At 49.1% G+C, this 25,399-nt stretch overlaps 1 protein-coding gene across 1 annotated transcript in view; it reads left to right on the forward strand.

Moving 5' to 3' along the window:
- The window catches only part of LOC119398708 (fatty acid synthase-like), a 141,680-nt gene extending 116,621 nt beyond the window's left edge, over positions 1-25,059 (forward strand). Inside the window, 6 exon segments of the mRNA XM_049417399.1 lie at positions 4,262-4,505; positions 14,055-14,098; positions 14,100-14,177; positions 14,179-14,293; positions 19,838-20,065; positions 25,022-25,059. Coding sequence (XP_049273356.1) covers positions 4,262-4,505; positions 14,055-14,098; positions 14,100-14,177; positions 14,179-14,293; positions 19,838-20,065; positions 25,022-25,059 — 747 coding nt within the window.
- Positions 25,060-25,399: the final 340 nt, after the last annotated feature.

The raw sequence follows: 25,399 nt of genomic DNA on the forward strand, positions 1-25,399 counted from the left end.
TAACACGCGATAACGTGAGAAAGAGAGAGACAGAGAGATGGAATTAACTTTATTGAGACCCTCAGCAAATGGATCATAGAAGCCTTATGGGCTTCCTTGGCAACCAGTAGAAGTGCACTTGGGAGGAACCCACTACGCTATAAATCATATAATTTTTTTGAAGTTGGGAAGCAGCTACTATGCAATTTTTCGTCATTCTGCGGAGAACCGTGATACCCGCTAAACACATGTAAGGTATTATGTGTACTTTGTTGATGCTGTGGCTGAAGACGATGAAGTGCCCTTTGTAATGGGTTGGAAACATTCAACAACCCACTCGTTGCGCAATTCGCATTGTGTGACGCCTGGCTAGAGAATTCGCGTTGTGTGACGCCTGGGTGTTATTTTTCTCTTCTATCACACTACATTACATATGTTAATGTGTTTCCTTCCCGACAATCATGCCGGTATAGGGTCTTTTTGCAAAGCAGTTTCAAGCACCGGCACGGCTCTTAGGTAGAATACTGGGCTCCCGCGCAGGGAAGCCAGGTTCAAACCTCGTTCTAACCCGGATATTTTTTCTTTAGTGTTATTTTTATTTCGCGCGATAGTGGTTACGGACACCGGCGGCGGCTGCAGCGGCGGCGGACAACTACGGCGCCGAAAATGGCCCTTGTTAAGATCTCAAAACAGCTTTCGCTGTCAAACGTTGGTGACCACCTCATTTGCCACCTTGCCCTATAACTCTGGACCAAAGCATTGTGATAACGACTTTCTCTTCCGCGCCCCCATTGGCCTACCGACACGAAGTGATCAGGGCGTCGGTAGGTTCCTCGGAATTTGAGAGCGTGCGCTTGGGCCGCACTGCAACGGACCGACCCAGACCTGAGAAGCCTTGGAAGGCAAGGCTGCCGCCGTAGCTAAGGTATTTAGGAGAGGATTGGCATCATTTGTTTCGCGAAACGGCGTTCTCGTGAAGGGCATTTCGTCAGTTCAAGCCCACTACCTTTTTCCTGTGCCTTAAGTAATGCGACCAGTCGTACTGCGGGCTTGCAAGACAATCCGACCGTTGCACACCTCGGTTTCTCGAGCGCTAGCGAGGATACAAAAAAGGGAGCCAGCTCCACTACTGTGTAACACAGGAATTCGTAGCATGGTCACCCAGTGATTGCCGTTGCACTCTTGTTATTGTTTCGTTGCTATTGTTATTGGCGCTAGCACTGTTGTTATTGCAGTGTGAGTGTTAATGTATCGTGAGGTTTTAATGTTATTTGCTTAGCGGTAACGTGCAATCACGATTAAGTGTTGTTATACTACGGTTGTGTTGTTGCGCACGGCATAGGCGGTTGCGTTGTTCTGGCGCATTTGACACCGCGCGGCAGCTACCTTTTCACGCACCTTGCTTGAATTAGTCTGGCGCTGTAGACCTTTCACTTGCGCTTGCTTTACTCTGAGTATAGGATCAGCTTGCCTGCACCGACAAGCTGCAGCGGTCTGAGCTTTAACGATACTGGGGTTTTGTAGTCGTCACTTATGTTCTTCTGCTGCTCGCTCGGCCTTCACATGGAGAGGCACTGGTTCTTGCCGCTTGGCTTGTCGCTCTTATCGAGCGATGGCTGGTCGCGGAGGCTTCACCTCGGTATTTGCCCGGTGTCGACGCTGTCTCGCATGAGTCAGCCCTCGCTGACGCTCGATGTGCTCGAGCACGGCTGGATCCATGTGGAGAGTTTAGGTGGAGAAACGACGAGCGGTTTATAAAGGTTGCGTGCAGGTGCGGTTGCAACACGGCGTGCACTGATTGGCCGCCGGATGTGTGCCGGTGGGAGGAACCATGGCGCACTTGGCGAGGTGGCGGCGCCCTCTCCTGTTCGACGCCGGAGTCAGTCGCATGTTTCCGAAACGTTTTAGCAATTTTAAGTTATTTATAGCGATTATTTGTTCATTATGTCTGTTAATTGTGTTACTTAAGACCGTCTTCATTCATTTTAACGTGGTTTTGAGCATTGATAGCCTTGTTATGGCCTGTATTGAGCGTTTTACTGTGAGCGTGACCACGCCACATGAGATGTATGGATGGACGACAAGCCGGGACCCTCAACTGCTGCGCACTTAAAAGTATTGCTGGCGGAGGCTAAGCGCCGACGTCGCTCGTTAAGGAAAGTTATGCTGAGACTGCTCGTGATGCAGGGCACTGCAGACAAGGCCATCCGGGCTCCTACAACCGAGCTAACTACCGCATCGATCGCTCCAGCCACGGGCGTACCCAGCCCGCCCCCCCCCCCCACAATTTTTCTATTTTACGTTTGTATATATAGGCGCGCACCTACAAACGCACGCACGAACATACATAAAGTACTGTTGAACCCTGCCCACCCCCCCCCCCCAAAAAAAAAGAATTCTGGTGGCGCTACTGGCTCCAGCAGATCGAAGTAGACTTACTAAGGCCATTTTCACTGTCGATGTCACAGAATGAGTGCATCATCACGGCCACGGGCTGTGCGACCTGCAACGCCGAAACGAAAGACCCGCCAAAAGGTAGTGCGAACAAGGTAGGTAAATTCTTCTTTGAAAACATCCTGCTACCTCACGGTGTTACAGGATTGTTATCACCGAAAAATGTACCACTGTCAGTGCTAGGCTAACGCTGCTGATTCTGAAATACAACCAGACAAGTGACCGAAGGACAAGTGCCTACCAACCACGCACAAATGTCTTGGGTGGTAACACCAACTCACGCTGACATGCTTGCAATGATCACCGACGTCGAACACAAGACGTGAGATGGCATGCTTCCGTATTTCACCTTCGCTTACTACTCGGTCTTGTAAGAAACAACGCACACGGCGCTGCTAAAGCTGGTCTGCGCAGAGAGAACGGCAACGACGGTTGATACCATGCTACCGATCCTCACGGACGAGGACAGTCGGGACGTCACAGACTACATGGAGCATCCCTAATAATCCAGACAACTCATCCGTCTACGCAGCAGGAACCAGCAGACGACTGACAACCGGCGTTACAAACTTCTACGACGTTTCGTAGAATACTAGCCGGCGGCTTTGTTTGGATCTGGACGCAAATGCGCCGACGTGGGCTCAGCGAAACACTTCATCGGCGATACTTCGGGCCATACAAGTTACTTCGGTGTCTCGGCACACGAGACCACATTACTCAAGACAACATTACGAGCTCTCAGCGTGCCCCGCACTAGCTCCAGTTCATGTAGTGCGCGTTAAACCGCTTTGTGCGTGTTAACGACCCTGAGGCCTTTAGTTTTCCCTTGCTTTATTCATATCGCAAATGCGGATATTGGACGCTGGTGCAAGGGTCGGTCGGTAGCTGCTCAATCAACGGCTAAATGCATGGAACCCGAGCACAAGCGGCGTGCACGAGCAATTCACAGTAGAGACAGACCCACTAGGTGGTGCTTGTGAGGATGCCCGACTGTAGCGTTGCTCTTCACTGAATATTCGTTGCTCTTTTTATGCGCACTTTCTTCGTTTCTATATATGATCTATTTTCAGCTTCGGAATGGCGCTTCTTCGGTGCGGGGGGAGGAGAGAAAGGGGGAATAGCACTAACAAGTGCTCCTCTTTTGCCTCACTGTTGTGAACGGCTTTCATGGTTGAAACGGACACGTGTTGTTGTACGGCGCACTGCATTCAGGCGTAGCCTGAATGCATTGCGTCTACTAAATCCAGGCGTAGCCTGGAAGCAGTAGAAGAATTTTTACTGTTTTCCAATTCTCCGACGAGACTGTGCGAGCGACGTGCGTCATGTAGTTAATTCTGGATCTAACTAGAGCGCAAGCGATAACGCTAGAATGTACGATCGTGCTTGCCGGACGATCGGATTACCGACGACCGACGATTGCGCTCGTCTCGCAGTCGTAGCACTGTTAGCGTCACTTCATTATCTGGGAAGGGGTTTGCGCGAGCGATTTTGATCTTTGTCGCTTTGAATTCCTGCTTTTCACCGCCACAACGACGTCACAACATTTAGACATCTACCTAAGCAGTGCCAGCTTGTCAGTTATGTAATTCCTTACTCACATCTTTAGGCATTAGTCCTGGTAAATAGCATGTTACTGAAACGACTGCGTAGGTTATGTGACGTTTTGACATAAGATATATTTCGTTAAGCGAGAGTCAAGTGCAACGTGCCATATCATTTGAGTGTGAATTTTGAACTAGAGTGTTCGCTTCTAAGCTAACACTGCATTTGGACTCATTTGCCGTTCTTCAGTTCTTCACCTCGTTCTCTCTAAACTATTTCTTCGTAGGTGCTTCACGATGCCCTCATTGAGAACCAGACGGCGGAGACGTACGAAGAAGTGTGTAAGCCTAAAGTGCTCGTCACCCAGCGCCTCGACGAAGTGTCGCGGGAACGATGCCCCTGCTTGGACCACTTTGTCGTCTTCTCTTCTATCGCTTCTGGCCGAGGCAACGCCGGTCAGACAAACTACGCTTACGCAAACTCTGTCATGGAGCGTGTGTGTGAGCGTCGTGTCGAAGACGGACTCCCCGGTAAGTAAGCATTTTACCGGCAAGTAAGCTTACCGGTAAGCATTCCCCAGTAAGTAAGCACCCACTGTTCGTTGCAGAATACACTGCATAGACGAATACTTCCACGCACGTGTACATTGCTTCTGTTGTTGTGATGGTAGATTTTCACCAGCTTACAGATGGAAACAATGCTATTGCTGGAAGCAAGACGAGCCTTCACACATCAAAAGCTTGTGAATGTTTTCGCCGGTAATAACCATGGTGCAAGCGCGATAGCTGCGCGCATTCTCGAAGTATCCCTAGCACCAGGGATCGCGCTGCGTCCACGAGGGCGAAGTTAAGACGAACTGATGTTTATCAGCAATAGACAAGATTTCGACGACCGATCACACTGCTTTCTATGGCCTCAACAAACATGAAAAGTGACCTTCGGCGTCCGTTAGCCTCGGGGTCAACAAGAAGTGATGAAAAAAAAAATTCAGCATGCGATGACATCATCATGACGTCACAGATCACCAATATTTATGGCACCATCGTCGCGCCGCCTTACTTGACGTCATCGTTACGCCACCTAACGTTACGTCACACTATCACGTCATGAAACCACGAAGTCGCTTTGTGGAACGTGGGCTGATCTCCGAGCTAGTGCCAGGGGCCGGACAGTTCAGCCAGTTTCGGAATTAGAAGATCTTGGGACCTTGGCTTCGCAGATCATCACCTCAGAAAGCCAATCAAGCCTTCCTGTAGTTTTGAAGTCAACAGAATTATGCGACCGCCTTTGATATGCGACTTTGCGTGTGTTGTGAAATATTTTGTGCACTGATGGTTCTCTCTTCTTTTCTCTCTCTATACCTCCTTTACCCCCTATTTCCATCCCCATGTGCAGGGTAGGAAACTGGACGCAGTATAGCTAATCTTCCTGCCTCTCCTGTATTTCTTGTCTCGATCTCTCAGTATGAGAAATGAAGCGTCCCCATTACACTAGTAACAAGCGAAAATTCAGTAACCTTTGCATATGCGGCTTTGTCTTTTCAGACTAAATAACAATAAAGCCCAGTGATATCCAGTTGTGCGCAAAAATAGAACGTGCGCTGGGCTTCTTTATTTTAACATCCGATATATTTATGTAGTCGCTCGCTTCGTTGCCCCAACGGGTGACGCATTCGCTCTTATCGTTCCTGTTGTCATTCTCTTTGTTAGCTCCTGTCGCTTTCACTGTGTGCACGTGGGCGATTCTTTATTTTTTTCTGATCCTCAAACGTTTTTCTTTCTGGGCCCGCGAACCAACCTCATTCTTGCCTAGGTTGATTCTCGGGCACAGAAACAATAACTTTTGAGCATCAGAATATCCTGAAAGCTGTCAACGACAGCTGGGAAAGTGGGACCGTTCCAGCAATCGGGAAACACGCTGAGCGCGTCATGATTCCTGCCAAACAAATACATTGGGAAGAGAAAATATGCCACCCATATCCCTCACATCATGCGCCGGTAAACTGTATGAGCATATGGTCCTTAACAGACTAACTGCATACTTAGAAAAAAGCCGATACTTGCCTTACACCATCTATGGATTCCGTCACTATTTATCAGCGCAAGACATCTTATTACAGCTGAAGGAGGACGTCATCGATCATCTAGGCAAGCACAGCAAGAGCGCAGTCTTGGCATTGGATTTTTCTCGCCACTCCTTTTTGACATAGCCATGATGAAACTGCCGAACATACTGAAATAAATAGAGGGGATAATACACGCCCTCTATGCAGATGACCTATCCATCTGGACAACTGGTGGCTCTCCAGGAACGCAACAGGACGCACTTCAAGAGGTGGTGGATCGCACTGAAAACTACCTCAATGCTTGTGGGATCACGTGCGCGCCAGAAAAATTGGAGCTTCTTGTACTAATAGATAGAAAAAGAGGGTGACCGCCAACAGGTGAAATACCAGAACAAACGCTTTGGTTGAATGGAGTGCAAATACCTAAAGTAGATTCGCTCAGAGTCCATGGTCTGCACATCCACAAAGAAGATTGGGCACAGCCACCTTACCGAATCTTCAAGCAACAGTCACGGAAGTCACGCACTTGTTACGATGGCTATCGAACAAAAGGCACGGTTTGAAAGAGAACTGCACAATAAAAATCATTGACGCGCTCATCATCAGTAGAATTACTTATCGACCCCTTATGTAAACCTCAAGAACGCAGAAATTGAAAAACTGAATACCCTCATATGAAAGGCCATCAAGACTGCCATAGAGATCTCTGAACGTGCTACCACACAGCGACTACTACGCTTAGGTCTCCACAACACCTGGGAGGAGCTCGTGGAAGCACACAAAGTCAACCAACTCGAAGGACTTAGACTAACTGAAACAAGACAGGTGACTACTTCGAAGATTTGATTATCCTGAAGCTATGCATCAACGTGATGAGGAAAAGATTATCCCAGGAACAATTCGACTAGTACATCTCGGTAGCTCGCATCCTACAAAATATGCATCCTACCTACCATCTCGGAAGAAAAAATCCAGAATACAGAACCCCGACAAGACCACGGCCGACATCCGGACACAAGATACACCGATGCAGCAAAATATTCAGGAATCCCAGCCTATGACGTGAGCATAGTCGACAGCAAAAGAAAAGAGAGAACAGCAGCTAGCATCTTAACTACACAAATTGATACGGCATAAGAAACAGTCATAGCCCTGGTCATCTCAACTTGTGCTGAAGAAGCAATAACACTAACCGATTCACAAGCAGCTTGTCGAAATTTTTAGAAAGGAAGAATTTGCAGGCAAGGCTTACAAGTTTTCACAGATACAGCAAATAAGAACCTACCAGAAACGTACATCTTTTGGACTCCGGGTCACGAGTCCCTGATGGGAAATGAGGCAGCCGACGCTTCCGCCCGAGCTCATGTTCACCGGGCCTTCCCACAGGACGCACTAAGGAGGAAGGATGATGTACCCAAAAAGTACAGCGACATCTTACAGCACTACAGGCTAGGCCGAAGAGCTTATCTGCCAGCTCACCCCAGTCCAACTAGGGAAGAGGCAGTAACCCTCAGGAAATTGCAAAAACTTACGTTAACGGTATATTACGTCACCGCATCTCACCGACTAAGTCCTCGTACCTGCAAGTACTCTGAAGTCCCGGACACTATGCCATATGGTATGGGGATGCGTACAAAACCCTAGCACGGCTACACTAACCGAAGAGCAGTGGGCGGCCAAGCTATCAGACCCAGACCTGAAGAATCAGCGAAGCCTCGTTCAACGGGCACAAGAGATGGCGAAGGCCCGCGGCTACCTGGAATAAGGAGGCCGCTCACCTTTGGTGCACACTGCGCTTGCTCAAAATCAAAGTTTATTCTCTCTCGCTCTCTCTGTGCCCGCGAACGTGCCAACAGTTTCCGATAAACTGAGGAAAGGGCACAAGGCGTGCTGAGCGATTGTGTGGTGTGAGACTTCGAAGAGGAACAGCAAGGCGGAATGTTTCCGCTTCCTAGCAAACGCTAGGTAAGCACCATTTAGGTCGTTACGAAGAAGCAAACACTATCCTTATCAGACAGTTGTAGGACGAAATGAAAGTTCTTCCGCGCTTGCCTTCTAGTGAACATAATTTTTCAGTTTGGAGTAGCGCATTTTTCAGTGGTCTTGTAAGAAACTGAAGCTACTTGTTGACATGATTCACTATTCGGTTGATGTAATAGCTGACGCGCAGACGGAAACGCCGCTTCAATATTGGTTAGCAGTCGCTCTTCACTTTTTACACAAAAACAAAACTTGCAATTTATGTTTGCTGAATTCGCCTAAATGATCGCTCCAAAAAATGGTTTGGCCAGACATCATTGTACAGACCAGTTTTTGAGGTGAGTTCACATCTTTGAATATTTATGAACGGCGCAGAAAAATTAGTGTTACATTGTCGTCGACGTTTCGTTTTTTTTTAATTACAGCAAGCTCGAGCCACCTCGGTGGCGGCGTCGCTTTTCAATGTGCGCCTAAAATGGCAGGGTTTTTTTGTCCCTCTTCGTACTCTCACTTTCATTTTCGCTTCCACCTGTTATTTGTTTACGCTCGATATGGTATTTCGCCTGTTTCACGATGTGTCGTATGGCGGAACTCTAAAAGAGAATACTTCGCGATGCTGACATGGTAGCAAATGTACCATGGCTACCGCTTCTCTTCGGATCACTTCACAGTAATGATTTGTCTCAATCCGGCCAAGACACTCACTGTGTCACCCGGTTGTTCCGACCGTTGGAATGGAAGAATGGTCCCTGAGCGATGAAGCTACCGTAGTCCATGCGTAATTCACGTGCGATATATAAACCTGCAGGATGTCAGTGACGTTAGATTTTGGACCCACCTTCTTAACATGTAAATGCTTAACGTTGGTACGTTCCAAAACGTGGTTTAAATCTTCCTCCATATTTCAGTTGTCCTCTAGAGCGGAAGCCACTGCTGCGGCAACTCACGACTACCTCGACCAAGAAAGCCCTATATTTGTCACTTATGCTTCAAACAGAGCGCAGCGAATCTCAGGATAGGAAATAAAACAAAAAACTTGGACGACGCCTGAGCTTCGCTTTCAACACTAGAACGCGATACCGTAATTGGACCGTCTTGTATCTCTGTCCCAATCGCAAGCAAGCCTGACTTCCCTTATCGGTGGTTACTTAAGCCGTGCCGCAAGAAAAGCCAAAGTGCGGACGCCCTCCGGCTCCTATATCCATGCATGCGGTGCGACGAAACGTAGCGGCGCGATGCCGTTTAAAGCACAGTTCTTCAATCAGTTGTGTAAGCTGCGTTCCGAAACCCGGACATGCCGTTGGCCGATTCCGCGGGGGCTTGGAGATTGTTGCGCTATCTGGGCGCAGCTATAAGAAACACAAACACGCCGCTGCTCTATGCGCTGCCATCTTGTTAAGCAGTATGCGGCGGCGCTCACGGCTGTGCAACGTTGATAATATATGGGGTTTAACGTCCCAAAACCCCAGTATGATTATGAGGGACGCCGTAGTGGAGGGCTCCAGTAATTTCGACCACCTAGGGTTCTTTAACGTGCACCTAAACCTAAGAACACGGGTCTCAAACATTTTCGCCTCCATCGAAAATACAGGCTGTGCAACGTTAGATATAACGTTAATTAATCGTTAACAGAGGACGCTTACAATGTCCAGACCCCCGCAATTATAACCAATGTCGACTTCGGATTTTGATACACGGTGCCTATGGGAAGTTTCGCAACTAATATGTTTGAATACCTCTGGTGTAAAGCGCGCCCGTCGACCCTTTGCGCCAACTCGCGTTTGATAGCCAAGCCTCTGCCACATTGAAGCACTTCCGAGATATGTACACCACCAATGGTAAAGGGTGTATATAAATAGTTCACCGTTAGTATACTAGAGGATTTATGCGTGGTGGCCAAGCGGCTAAACGGTCGCGTTACGGAGACAGGGGTCGCAGGTTCGAATCCGCTATCCCACTCGAACCAAGGATTTTTTATTATTTCTTTATTTTCATCTGTCTCAATTTCTCCCTCACATCTTTTAACGCTGTCGTTTGGAAATGCATTACATACGGCCAACATATCAGATAAGTCTTGGAAAACTATTGTTAGCATTTCATTCAGAACGACTCAAGGAGCATCGTTTCGATCATCAGCTGCGCTGATGCGTTCGAATTCAGTCCGCTTTAGATTCTTTTAAAAATACTTCTGCATGTCTGGAAACGGCGCGTTTCTTAATAGTTCAGTGCATCACTCTCTCCATAGGTCAACCTGAAATGGCGCTCAATCATGAAGTGGCACTTCCTTCTGCAACATTAATTGTGTTTTAAAAAAGCATACAGTGTGCTACTTGCTTGTTGCATTTGAAATGTGTCATAAGTGCCTTGGCATTGCCGATGACTGAACAGAATGTCTATATTAATTTTTGTAAAAAAAGTCTCAAATGTGCTCGAGTAGAATTTCGTAATGTCCTGCTAGCAATGTTGTAGTCATGAATGAAGCTGCACTGGCCTTTCATGCATCACGAAAGAAATACAAGTATCGAGAAATCATTTTTATTCTAACTTGCTAAATATGCAACGGCACATTACTATGAGGTTTACCTTAAGTGGGATTTTTGACCTAGTGCTCTTCGCAATCTTTTTACTATTAACAAAATATGCGTCGTAATAAGAAATTGCTTCTGAATTTGTACCGTACACAGCAGAGGAACACAGCCTCTATAACAATTTTTAGATGCGAAGCATCTTATCGCGGAGCTCAAACGGTGTGCGGCGGGACCACCCTCACTGCGCATGCGAAAACTCTCTACACACCTCCTCTTCACTCCCCTTTCCCGCTTTCCACTCCCCCTCTCCACTCCTTCGTTTAGATAAAAGGCTCGCGTTAGGTAGTACACACGCTCAGTCACTGCGCTGGCTGCGCCAGTGTCATGAGTTCCAACATCAACGTCGGCACCAGTTGCAGTAATACCTTAACGCCTGCCGAGATCGCGGAGCTGCGAGTGGAGTAGCAGAAGGCTTGACGCGCCAAAGCACAACGTAAACGTCGGCAAGCGGACCCCTAGCTCCGGGCTAGGGAACCCCAGCGCAAACGGCAACGTCGGCGGGAAACTGCTACGAATGAAACGCTGGCTCGACACGCCGAACGCAATGGCAGCGTCAGCAAGCAAACCCCGCCGTACGCAACGCCGACGTCGAAGCCAAGCGTCCGCGTTGAACCAACGCGTCGGCTGCGGACAGACGACACGAGTCCAACGCCCGTGCAGTACACCTCGCTAGACAACTTCAGTGCCCGGTCTTCGACTTCAGTGCCCGGTCTTCGACACCCGTTTCCAGCGCGAACCCATCGACCGGAGCTTCGGGCACAGCTGCAACGTGTGCGACCGACTTTGGTTCAATAACAATCTGGCCGAGGTCCGCAGCATGCGCAACGAACGCCAGCGAAACGCAATCGTGCAAGTGCTCTGGCTGCGCATCCCCTAATGGTCCCGTTTAGCGGGAGATGGTGTACTTTTTTATATATACAAGGAACTGTAGAAAGCTGTATTATGTTTGTACAGCCGCAGTATAGAATGCATGTATTTTTACTCAACGCACAAGATAATCGGCTGTACGTTATTGTGTGGTGTTTTAAATACTGCCTTTGCGATACGAATAAAATCATTAAATAAACCACCGCTTTTTGATCACTCATATTTATGCAGAGACAAATCTACCGCACCCCATGAATCCAAACTGTTTCCAAGCAAATGCTTTGTGCATCTGTTCTGAGTGGGAGGGCTTTTTTTTTCAGTTTCCTCTGCGGCGCTCTGCCGTTTCGGCAGGGTTTTGGCAGGGGCCGGAACAACCGGTTTTGCCAGAACGGAAGCCTCCGAGACGAAGGGGCGTTTCGCGACCTTTCCGCTAGGGGAAGCGCGCATGCGCCTTAGCATCGCGAAAGAGGCGGATCCGCCACTTTGACGACGTCGGCGTCTCGCGATATCAAATTAAGTGTGCATCTAAACGATGTAATGGATTTCGTTGCCGGATTGACTATACAAAGTCCGCTGTGGAGGTGCTGTGCTTCCGGTGCTCGGCTGCTGACCCAAAAGTCGCGGTTTTGATCCTGGCCGAGGCGATCACATTGCGATGGAGGGAAAATACTAGAGACCCGTGTACTGCGCGATGCACGCGCAGGTTGGAGAACACCAGGTGGTCCAAGTTTCCGGAGCCCTCCACTACGGCGTGACTCACTATCATATCGTGCTTGTAGCACGTAGAACCCCACGAATTATTCTTATAAGACTTTACGAAACATTTTATTTGATTTGAATGAATATTCTGCCGTCGTTGCGGATGCGCCATCCGATCGGCAAAAACCTAGATTCGAAATAAAATGAAATAGAATTTACGCAATATATGTAATGGAAGGCTTACACGTTCTGTCACTTGTGCAGTGTTTGAGCTTCTCACATCTATCTATATATCTGTACAGCGTTGTACAGCCTGCTGAAGTTCGCTGTGCCTAACAGGTGGACACATTTGATTTATGCGAACCAGAAGTCAAACATAGAGAAATGGAGAGCGTTCAACCGAAACCGAACAGAAAAGGCATTGATACTGGTTAGACACTTGTCGGCATCAAAATGAAGAGTAGCCTGGACACGCAAACGAAGTACCCAGCCTCTGCTGGACAGCTCGATGACAGAGTTGCGGTTGCAGACATCTGTGACTTGTACTATAAAGCCAATTGATGCACTCGCCACCTAGTCCCGCTAGGTCGTTGAAAGCTTCAGCATCTGAGGTTCTTGTCGAAAACATAGCTCTGCACCGTGATTCTGTTCGGATGCCAATAAGCCGACGTGCCTTAATTCAAATATTCTTAGCCGATACCTCGCGCCACACACGATACCCCGACCTCTTTGCGCACTGGTCCATGAGGCCATACCTGACGGCGGTATAGCGCAATCAGCGCAGTGCGGTGTACGATACCGAGTCGTCCACATAATGTGCCTTAAGGTGTTCTGCGCGCGCTTGGAAAGCTTCTGTGTTTAAGTGCTGTTTGTTTTGTGGTGTTCTTCTAAACAAATACTTAGTTCGCTTGCATTATCTATGTTTCATCGGGCCGATGCTCCTTTTTGAGATTGCTCTGAAGCGCGTATACATTTTTCTCTACTGCCGGTGGCAAATTTATCACCGGCTAGCTAATACTATAAACCTTCAATGCGGCACCTGCCATGCCTTCATGTTTTAAAAGCTTTTCGAATGATATTGTTTATTCTAGTTTGAAAAAAGCGCGAAAAAACACAGCACACAGGCACGAGTTGCTGGTAGCACGTCGTCCTGTCTCTGCACCTTAACAGGTGTAGTAGCGTGCATTCTAACGCTTCACGAGTGCCAGCTAGTATTCACTGGCATGTGCAATGACGCGTGTACAGAAAAACGGGACGCATTTGACGGTGGATGAGATTACGATGACACAGGACTGCGCAAGGTACAAAGCCTTCGTACTCAGCCGAGTTGCTTGCAGGCAATAAGCAATGCACGCAACTCATTGCAAGGACATTTCTAATGCCTCAGCACTGTCTTTGGCTCGACTGACCCGGATATAATGTCCAGAGACCGTCCCTGGGATCCACTCTAGCTCACCTCGACATTAGCCTAGTGTCTGTTGAAAGCATTCTTACGAGTGGTCGACGCAAGACATCGCAGCTGAAGGCGACGGAAGCACTACTTTGGTTTTTGAAAGCAACGGAGGTGGTCAAGCCGCTGCGACAGTGATGTCGCGTATCACGCAAGAGTGACGAACTGTAACTGAGTGAATGAAATTTCAGTGTTATGCGCTGTCCTTCTCTCTCTTTCCTCTCTATATTTAAATATCTCCCGTCCCTCTGTCATGTGTAGGGTAGCAAACCATTTGTCCTAAACTGGTTAACCTCCCTCCCTTTCCTTATCTACCATTCCTACCTTACTTCGGTCGAATTCATGTTTCCTAAGTGTGGTATTGCCATACACGATGACGTGCACGTTGTGAGGTTGCGAACTCATACGAACATTATTTTTGTACCTACAGGATTGGCCATCCAGTGGGGTGCAATTGGTGACGTTGGTGTACTGCCACGATAACATGGGTGCAGACACAACAGTAGCTGGAATTGAGCAGCAGTCAATAAGGTCCTGCATGGCGGTGATGGACGCACTTCTCAGCCAAAAGCCATCCCGTTGTCTCGTCCTTCGTCAAGAGCAGCTTGTCTCGGACGGCAGACAGCAAGGATAAAGGCAATCTCGTTCAAAATGTGGCACACATCCTCGGTAAGTAGATTGAGGCGTTGTTTCCATTAAAACATTGTGCACGTTTTGCACCGACGGTAGCATTATGGTATTAGAACCTAGTTGGCTTAGCTTTGCCAAACTGTATTTTATTCCAATAAAATGCAGCACAGGTTGCCCTCAGCTGACAGCAAGATTGTTATTTAGGAGCATCATAAGAAAGCGACAGGGCCACAAGTAAACCATGTCTGGCCGGAAGAAACGGATAAGTTTATTTTCAAACTGCGCTTTGCTGTTATTCACAGGACACGAAGGAAAGTGTGCTCCAAATCTACTCCATAAAGAGGCAGGGAATTACCCTAAACAATGCAAAATTTACGTTGGCGTTACTTCATTGACGTAGACATATCAGTGAATAATTGCTTGATCCAGCTGTGTAACAGTCCCGAGCTTCTTCTTCGTTGTTTTTCGCTTAGAAACGCACCGTAGCTATACGCCGTATAGCCTTTGATGTACGCGAGATTCAACCTTTCATGGATAAAAAACACGCTATGAGGTCATTCACGTACCGCTCTCATTCATAATGATCAAGATAAAATCACTATATGATGCTGAAAGCCACGTGAGATTTTTGCCTTGCCTGTTTATCCATGTGTCAGTGAGAATGCAAAGATCGCCAATTCCGGGTAGCATTTCTGAATAGTTACGCCTTCAGTTATCATTGCTCATGCAAGTATGTGTGAAATTTCAGGCGCACTTCTTTTTTTCGTTGCCGTCGTCGTCGCCGTCAGATTGGCATTAAGTGCAAGGGCGGTAATATCACCGCGCGGTCGTATGCTCTATGTTCGAGGGAAAGCACGCGATGACACCTAACGATCGCGGGTCAAGGAAAGAGGAAACACGCCGACCGTCTTCTGTCGCGCGAAAGGCTGTCGAGATGTCCCAGAGGGTGGGCCGCGTGGCTTGGCAAGAAACTGCGTTCTTTGAGTGGCGTAGCGTGGTCGAGAGCGCCCCACCTCAATACGGATCAGCGGACGGCTCATATGTTTATACAGGCTCTGTTCTCACCAGTCAGTTTGCGTTGGAGTTACACGTGGCACTGTGGTTACTTCACTCCTTCCAGCGGCCATTTCCTTACGCCAAAGTTTTGATGAGTTACACCACGTCGAATGCTAAAGGTGTTATGTGCTAGCCTTGTGTCCTATAACATTCAAATTTGTTACTATCCCATTCATTACATCGCCCTTGTGGCGAAACTACTTTTCAAGGTGTGTGTGCTAGGACCGCATCAGGTCGCAGTTTTCACTTTGTCCTTGTGGCACAAAAGCATGCCCCCTCCTGTTCACTCATTGCATCTTTAAGTAAAATTCGGCCATTAGTCTTTCTCCACAAAGACACTGCTTGGCTTCTCCACATAGCATTCCAAGTAGGAAACTCCATTGAAATTTATTCGTTTCCTGGATATACAGTTTTCATTCAAGCATCTGTTCTTTCGTACTTCGGAATGGTAGATTGTCTTCCTGAGAACTCGAACTCACAGATTTTGCGATTAAGAAATGCAGGTTATTTCTTGCACCAGATAACTTCCTTCATTATATGTCAGACGAACTTCTATAAATTCTAAGACGTGCTAAGGATATGCTTCTGTGGGCTAATGCCACAGGGGCGAAGGAAAAAGACGGCTGAACCAGAATCCACGCGAGCACGGAATGCTAACCGTGGCTTCACGTGCCACAGCGTAGCGCCATCTTTATTTTCCTCTCGCGGTCGCGCGCTCTCCCGTTTTCTTGCCGCCCAAACGAGGGCGCAACAGACCCCCCCCCCCTCGGGTAGACTGGAAGTCGAAAGGTAACTGAATGCCGCTTCAACGCGAGGTCAGGCGTAGATGCGAGGCTTTCTATAGCAGTCTCCTGGTACTCTGGCTTTAGTCGGTCTAATCTGATTGCCTCTTCGAGGCCATTTTGTAGGACACTGCGGTTTTTCGAGGTGCGGTTACGGACATGGAATAGCCCGCCGTAGGCTGGGGTTAAAGGCGGCCGGACTCCGCCACGGCGCACGAAAACGTGTGTTGAAGTGGCCAGGTCAGGGTGGACGAATATTGTATTTTGAAGGGAAGATCGAGGTGTAGCGGGCGGGAGGTCCTAAATGCAGTTCAGGAGGCGTTGCAGGAATTGTTCCGGCTGCTCTGTTAACTGCGTTTGATGCAAAGAAGTCTCCAGGGAGCCTTAAAGAACAGCCAGACACCAGCTCTGCTACTGAGTACTATAGATCTGCCCTGATGACAGCCCGTGAACCCAGGAGCACCAGAGGCAAGGCATGAACCCATCTGTCACTATTGAGGTGGGTAGTCAGGGAAGTGTTCAGTTGACGGTGAAGGCGCTTCACCATGTCGTTGGAACAGGGATGACAGGCAGTGGTACAGCGATGTCTGGCTCCGAGGATGCGATTAAGGCAAGCAAACAGGGATGATTCGAATGGCGTCCACGATCTGTTGTCACAGTCAGGACAGCCAAAACGAGATACCCATGAAAAACATACGCCATTGGCTTGTGGTCGGTCGGAACGTAAAACGAGCATCCTTCCAGGAAATGCCGAAAGTGCTGTATCGCAGTGTGGATGGCCAGTAGCTCTCGGCCGAACATGTTGTAGCGGGTCTCAGGAGGAAGCAGTTTCCGAGAGTAAAAAGACAATGGTCTCCACCCGGACTTAGTGCACTACTGTAACACAGCGCCGACGGCCACGCTGGATGCGTCCACCATCAACCGGGTAGAGGCGTTACGCACGGATGAATAAGAAGCACGTCGTTCGGGACGGCTTCCTTGGAAGCAGTAAAAGCGGCCTGGGCTTCTGATGACCAATAAATGGCAGAAGACGGGCAGGCGGTTGACCAAAGGAGGTCAGTGAGAGGTTGAAGCAGCTGTGCACAAGCACAAGCCACAAAAGCGTAGCTGTTTCTGCGCAAGGAAATAACGAAGGAAGGTGTCCAGGGGAGGGAAGGGGTCCCTCAGAAGGGGTACCACATCTGCGACGACGAAATCCCACTGGAAATGCGGTGAAGGGCGAAGTCGAGGATGTAAGATCGGAGTCCGTACGTCGCTATAGACGAGGCGCTGGCAGCACGAACCGACTGCCTAGGTGACTTGGAATGATAAGCCTTAGTCGGGGGCACAGCGCTAATTTGTGCACCCGTATCTATAAGGAACTTGGCGCCCGATAACTGCTTTATTGTCATAAAAAGGCGACTGGGACGAGAAGCGAGACCACAGGCCACCGTCAGTTTTCCCGGTGCGTGTCCCGGCCACAAACAGACAGGTGTGCACTTCGTGGCTCGGTGTCGGAAACGCCTGTTGTACCAGCAGAGAGGTGGAGCGCTCGGACTCTGGGCTTGTCGTGAGCGTGGAAGAGGGCGGTGACTGGAACGAGGCGAACGTGTCTCCTGGAGGGGGCTCCGGAGTGCCGCATCTGAAGCGGCGAGTTTGTCGATGCGGGCCTCAAGGCGAAAAATTACTGTGTCTGAAGGCGGTAAGACAACCTTGACGAATGGGGCGGTTCCTTCTTGAACCCGATCGGTGGTGATGGAGGTTGACGTCTCCGGCTGCCGCGAGGACGAGGATGGGCTGAAACAGGCGTTGGAGAAAGTGCTCACCAAGCAATGCTGAGTTGGCGAGACGTCGCGCTCCCCGAGAAGCTGTCATATTCGGCGCAGCAGTTGGGAGGGGCGCCGGTCGCTAAGGTCCCCCTCTGCAAGGAGCTACTGCAGGCGGCTGCGTTCCGACGGTATGAATCGCTCCAACACCTTTGTCTTAAGGTGCTGATATGGCGTAGTGGCCGAGGGGTTGGAGAGCACGTCCGGGAGCTCGCTGGCAACACCAGGAAGAAGGATTGAGGCGACATGGTAGTAGCGCGTCGTTTCCGAGACAATGCGGTACCGTGAGAATTGTGCCTCAATCTGGTGAAACCAAACCCTGCGGGTGCTGCGGCCAGAATGAAGGGAGACGCATTTGCAACGTCGAGACGTCCCACCGACGTGAGCCTTGTTCAGTGGAGGGTACGTTGGGATCAGTCATTATCTTCGTCCTAGGTAACCACTTGTGCTCTTATGCCACAGGAGCGAAGGAAAGAGACGGCTGAACCAGAATCGACGCCAGGACGGAATGCGACCCGGGCTTCACGTGCCACAGCCTAGCACCATCTTTATGTTCCTCTCTTGCGGTAGCGCGCTCTCCCGTTTGCTTGCCGCCCAAACGAGGGTGCTACAACTCAAATGCATTAAGTAGTACTAAAAAACCCTAATTACGGAATGGCGAAGCTCGCTCCGTTATGCCGCGAGAACTAAGAATAAAATTAGTGAATTCTGGTCGAGCTTTAGTTGCTGTGCACTGGCTTGTCAGGCGCTGTAGGTTTCTACAACACTGATTGGAACTGTTATTCATAAAGAAGCACTACAGGTGCTCTATGATCAATTCCGCAAAAATGCAAAGGCTTATTGTTGAAAGTTTTGAAATTTTATCTTGTTACAAGTGGACCAATATGCCACCAAAATATTTTAAATTGATCAGACTTCGCGTTTTTGGACAAAAACTCTCCGAATGAAGCTTCTTCTGCAATTATTAGGTTATATTGGCCTAGATTTTTTTCAGAAAATAAAAATATGTTTTCTTACCGGGTTTCAAATGGATCATCGAATTTGTATAACTAATTAATGGCCGTTTCATATGTCCGAAAGTAGCCTCTTGCGCTTGACATAGGCTATGTCATTCCAAACGGATGACACCATAGGCGTGCGCAGGGTTCTTCTTCAGGGGGTGGGGGCGATGGTTCGTCGCAGCACCCCCCCTCCCAAGTACATCAATGTATGGCGCCGATATTGCGCCCCCCCCCCAGAGTCGCAGCGCTCCCTCCCTAATATGTCAATGTGTGGGGCTGACTTTGCACCCTCCCTCATAGGTGCCCCCCCCCGTGCGCACGCCTATGTGTGACACAGTTTCAGGTGTGGCCCCTCATATCCGCTACTGTAAACTCACGAAATGCGCAGCCAGTATACAACCGCACAAAATTATTTCAGTGAAGGCGGAAAGTTGGTCTAGTTAGTATCGGCATCATGGGGCGTGATTATTGGCATAAAATAGACGGGGAAGAGAAGGAACACGGGGCACACTTGGTTCCCTGTTTCTTCACGCCAGTATTCATGTCCAAAACTAATTCAATAAGGCAATGCTGATTGCATCTTCGGAACACGAGGCATAAGACCTAGCAAGCGAATAAATGCATGTCGACAATTTGCTGTTGACAAAAAATACGAGCACTTACAAAAGCAGGTCGTTGCGTGAAGCTTTGCTGGCTACAGAAATCGTAACGTAAGAAAGCATAATAAGAAAGGCTGGGCTATTTCTGTGGACTTTGCGACGTTCCTTTCATTGCCTCATCGTGGCTTCAAAAGTTTCGCAAGCTTTTCATCGCTCCCCGCACCGACTATGAGGCGTAAACAATTGTTATTTAAAGGACATCAGCAATGATCGGAACGCTGAAAAAAAAACGATATGTGTCACCGCTTACGGCCACAAATGCTCACTTCTTCTTTCCTAGGCATTAAAGACTCAACTGCGCTCAATCCGGGCATCACCCTTGGCGAGTTGGGCATCGACTCGCTTATGACTGTTGAAGTACGACAGCTGTCGGAGCGAGACTACGACGTTGCCCTGTCGATGCAAGAGATACGGCTGCTAAGTGTGGCCCAACTAAGAGAGATCAGTGAAGCCTGCACCGACCAAAAAGTTATACCAGAAAACTCCGACGCAGTTGAAGCAAACCACGGTAGGCAATGACCTTAGGGCTTTGTTGTCGCGATAGTAATGATTGTTTCAGACTTCACACGCACACATACCGCCTTACATGCACACGTAAGTACGTGCACAAAGATATACACAATCGTACAAAGCCGACCGTGAAAAAAGCTGGAGTACCAATTGATGTATTTCTAAATCATGTGCTAAATGCAGCACCACTACTGTGTAACCTGAGCAAGTGCGTAGTACGGGCACCCAGCGTTTCCCGTTTGTAAAGTACCCACCGGTCACTTTACCAAACCGCTGATGTCAGTGTTTCAGGTAAGCATCAACGATTACTGCGGCACGATTAGAGTCTTCTTAGAGAGATTCGCAAACTCTGTGTGCAACAAGCGCTCTGCTTTTTGCTTTGTTTTATCTAGTTGCTCCTTGTTACGGCAGTTGAGATACGTGTCGTCTGCAGCGAGTTCCGTGAGGTTTTTTCCCCTTCAGATCTAGAGACGATGAGCTGCGAAGCGCTGGTTAGAGAAGCAATCGCTCGCTCGGCGAGGCGGGAGCACGGCTCGGGCGTCGTGCGCAACTAGGGTGTCGGCCGCATGTTTCCGAAGCGATTTTAGCGATTTTAAGTTAATTATTTCGACCTCTTGGTTATTTCTGTTAATTAAATTATTTTAAACCTTGTTTGTTTATTTTAACCCAGTTTTGAGGATATCTACCCTTACTTTAGGCATGTATTGAGCGCTTGATTGTGAGCGTGACCACGTCACGTGAGATCTACGCAAGACAAACCGGGCCCCTAAAGTACTACGTACTTAAAACGATAAATCCATAGCGCACGTTGCTTGTATCAACTAGTATGCTGCAATTCCTCTGCTTAGCACTAACGTGAGAAGCGCGAGACGTTGGCACCATGGTTGACGAAGTGCGTGCGTCGATCATAGCAAGTGATAACCAAACTTTACGTACACTTGGCAGTGCGCTCTTTGTGCACTATGGTGCACTTCAAGGGGCGCTTGAGTGGTTGGCATGTATGGCAATGGGTTGTTTCACATTGCGGCACATAATAGCTTACCATAATGAGGAGAGATCGCATATTGTGAGGATAGAAGCGCGCCTGTAGTCTTCGCGCGGACGTTCACCTGTTGTACTGATCTCGCACTTCCACCTTTTCATTCGCGATGGCACGCGGTCAGCAGGCAAGGGAAAACCTATGTTCGCCGTGACCCGGTTCTCGATTGCCGCGCTGCGCGCTGTCTCGGTCACCGCTGGGTTTCTCGAGACCCGAAACGCGCACGCGCTGAATAGGGTCTGGCAAAAATGCACTACTGTAACTTCACGTTTTCCTTCTAGCCCTCTGCCGAACTCTTTGGTCTCATCCGCGGTGTGCTTCCCCTTAACTGGGGAAGTGCGGCGTGTACCAACTCGCACAAAAAAGGTCTTGCGTGCTTCCCATACCGTGCTTTGCACCCGCGACCAGAGCGTACCTGGTGTTAAATCCACTTCCGAGTGCTAAGCCGAAGAGCAGTGTCGGCTACTCGTGCGTCGCCGTATTACGCCGAGCAGCACTTACTGCAGGCTCACGCGTCAAGACATCTGCCTAACTCTCGCGCTCGGGCTATTTGTCATCGCTAGTGTACACAGCACAACCGCGAGACACTTTTTTCTGAAGGCGCGACGTGGAAGCGCCCTGCCGTTTACGTTTCGCCTGGGTACAGAAACATCCCTACTTCCCCACCATGCCAGGAGCAGGCATTAAACAATGTTCGGGTGCCGCCAAACGCAACTATAGTGCTTGTGTTGGGTTAGAAAGAACTGCCGTGTGTTTTGATACACAGCGCTCAGCGCCTTTGCCCGCTGAGCGTGTGCGCCCAGCGGCGCCAGAGGCAAAGGCCAACGAGGTCGTGTGGCTCGCAAAACCTGAACTCGTGGTGGCTTGTATTCCTGTGAGTCATGATGCTGCAGCTATTTACCATAAAAAGAACAGCCAACATGTTAAAATAGGTCGCATAAAAGACTCAACAACTCGTCATCTTTGCCTTCGGTTTAATATTCTGCGGTTTAGCCTAGCATTAAGGGACTTAATATCGCGTTTTAGGAGCGAAGCGCCTTAGGCCCGCCGTCGCCATCGAAGCTCCCTTCTCTTAGGCATCGCTTTAGGTTGCAGTGGCAGTGATTTAAGAGGAAATGTTTAGGCCTTGCGCGGTTTCGTTCCAGCACCCCAGAAATTCGAGGTTAAACAAAATAAGCTCTGTGAACAACTGGTTTTAATGGTCGTCTTCACTTTCACCACCTTTATCGTTGATTGTGAAATGACAACCATCATTCTAGCGCACGACAAGCGCTTTGTCGAAGGTAATAGCAGACGCTCTCCCCACCCGGCGCCGGCGCGAAAAGACAATGCAACGCTGCTCGCGCCAAATGCCGCGCGCAGCGTTTCGTCGCCGCCGTCGAAGCTCCCCGCCGAATCACCGCTCGCACCCCTCTCACACCTGTCTCCTTCTCCCTGGACTGCGCGCGCCACACACTCACTCGCTCAGTGGTTCTCACCACCGAGCGCAGCAGAGGGTCTCCCCACCCAACCGCCTTCTGAAAGCCAGCAGCGAGATCAGGCGCATAGTCGTTTGCATCCCATTTCTAAGGAGATTCGCTCATTGGTTGTATTCGTGCACGGAAGAACTGCTGATTTTATTCATTCACTCGGTTGAAGCGAGGAGGAGGAGTAAACTTTATTAGGAGCCAGCAATTTAAGTGCCTTGGCCTAGGCCTCCCACGTGGGGACGTCGATGTCTTGCCTCTCCGCCGCCTCGCGGGCTTGCTGGATGGCCCATAGCTGATCGTCGAGGTGGGAGCTGCGCAGGGCAGCGCACCCTCTCGAGAGAGGGTCTCGGTAGTAACATTCTGGTACTGGACGGGACATTCCCACAGCTTGTGAGGGAGCGATGCTACCTGTGTCTTGCATATCTTACAAATGTTCGCAGTGTATATGTCGGGGTAAATCTTGTGGTATCGGGAAAGTGACGGGTAGGAGTTTGTAGCAGGCGTAAGGTAGTCGCCTGAGCTCGGCATAACTTGTGGTTAGGTGGAGGCAAGATTCTTCGGGAAAGGTAAAATGACTTCGTAAGGGCGTTATAACTGGTGAGACGATCGCGGTCAACGCCCTCACCTATGCGGCCTCCGGCACGGTTGACTAGACCTCCCCCCTCAAGCACTGCGCATTCTACACCAAACGACTCGTACACACGAAAACCAAGTTACTCTCGTCTGGTTCCCAGCGCACGCATGCGACGTCCACCCGCATCTCGCCAACCTCAACGAGGTAGCACACTCCGTTGAAGCGAGCAAGCAAAATTTTTTTCTGTTCTTTATAGTTTGCTTACCATCGTTCAATGATCACTAAAGAATTCCAATGCACGAACACTAAAACAGCGATCTTTGCTGTAGGCGTTTTTATTTTTTTCCTGTCTGTCTCATGTATATTTCCGTTGCGGGCCGCTTGTGGCAGACAGCGTATGATGACACGCTACCACTTGATCAATTAAACTAACCGCAAGATAAATTGACAGTTGCGTAGAGCTCACACGAATAGCCTATCTTCAAGTGGGTTTGCTATAGTTGCTTTAGCTCATGCGCTGTTTATTATATTTGCATGTGGTGCATTTCGAAAACATTAGCCAGCCAGCCTCTCCAATACAGCTCTTTGTATGTTCTTAGTACAAAATATATACCTTGTACCATGGAGGAAGGAAAACTCAGGAGAGGCCCTATCGTATCCCAATGCATTGCGAAAAGTGTGGCGGAAGTGACGTCAGATTTATGGGGCAAACAAACCGGTATGGGGCAAACAAAACAGCAGACGCCCCGCGGCGTGCTCTGCGCGGTGGTTCGCTTCTGCTCAGATTTGTAGTCCCGGCATAAACTTAGCGCGCATTGTGCGGTTCGCACGTAGTAAAACGTTGCAAGCAGACGTTTACCAGGCTGTTCGTGCGTCGCAGGCCCGAGCACTGCGTGCTGAAAGTCATCGTGGAGCGTTTTTGTGCCACAGTACAGAAAGTACCGGTACATGCCGTAATCAAAAACATTCAGCCCCTCCAATCACCGTATGCGAACTCGCCTAGCAGTGACTTACGCGTTCTGCTGGCCGTTAGTTGTTTATTTTCCTTTCTCGTAGCCCGATTTCCCGATCTGTTGCCGGATTAGCGGTTCTTTGTTCGTGTATATGGAGTGAGCGTAGCAGCTATTCGGCGCAACGCCAACCTATAGTTGACGTAACTTCCCGTCGAAAAGAGGCTACCGCTGTATTGTATACGCGATCGTACACGTAAAGTTTGTAATTCCAATACGCACACAACAACAAGCACGCAGCGAGCGCACAACGCACAATACATACATCATGTAGTCCGATAACAACAACATAAGTTTATTGCCCTTTCGTTGAACGACACAGCCTCTAAAAACGTACGATGCCTTCGGCGCATGTTGTGTACGGCGCCTCAGACCCCAGAAACAAAAGTTCACGTGTTCTGAGTGGACACAATGAGTAAGAAGCAACAGAGCGCACATCCGAGAGCTTCGCATGCAAATACCATGCATTAGGGATCAGCAATGAAGCGAACGTGTACATACACATGAAAAGTGACACCCGGTACTTTCCGCAGTGCATGCGATTTGCACCAGGTATACGCAACCATACGCAACAGCTGGGCATTGCGTAGCTTTCCTAAAGACCACACACAAGGAGCAGCATGCGTGAATCGACTGCGCCGCGGCGCCGCTTGCACGGCGAAAAAAAAAAGGCTTGAATCGCGCATGCGCTTGTGAACGACACGGCGGAAATCGCGAAATGTTTCGAGGCTCCTTCGCTAGGAGGCGATGCGAGTGTTTGCGATGTGGAGGCTTCACGAATGTGACGTCAGGGCCTCTCCTTATTTTTCCTTCCTCCATGCCTTGTACACATGTGCGTAATGGCTGCTTTATTCGTCCGCAGATATTGCCAGCAACGGGGATGAAGCAATGGCTCCATGAAGACGTAATATTTCTTAACCACGATCGTCAATATTCGTGCATCATAAAGTGTCATATGTACCTCTAAAGCGCATTCCTGGAATCTTAACAGGACGCAACTTGCCAATAAAATATACTGTAATCGCAGAACTCATCTTATTGCCAGGTTCGCCACAGGAACTAACGTTACTTATTGTTTCAGTTCTTAGTTCCGTGTTTCGGTAGGACTAAACTGCAGTAATTATGAGAACTTAGTGTCCACTTGAAGTTTATTCTTGAAATGTGGCACGCGCGTAGTGTTGAGCGAGAAGTTGTAACAGCTCTCCTGCGTGATGTACGGTCTCCACGCTCGAGCTGGGAA

This window comes from Rhipicephalus sanguineus, chromosome 7 (genome assembly GCF_013339695.2).
Source record: "Rhipicephalus sanguineus isolate Rsan-2018 chromosome 7, BIME_Rsan_1.4, whole genome shotgun sequence".
NCBI classification, from domain to species: domain Eukaryota; kingdom Metazoa; phylum Arthropoda; class Arachnida; order Ixodida; family Ixodidae; genus Rhipicephalus; species Rhipicephalus sanguineus.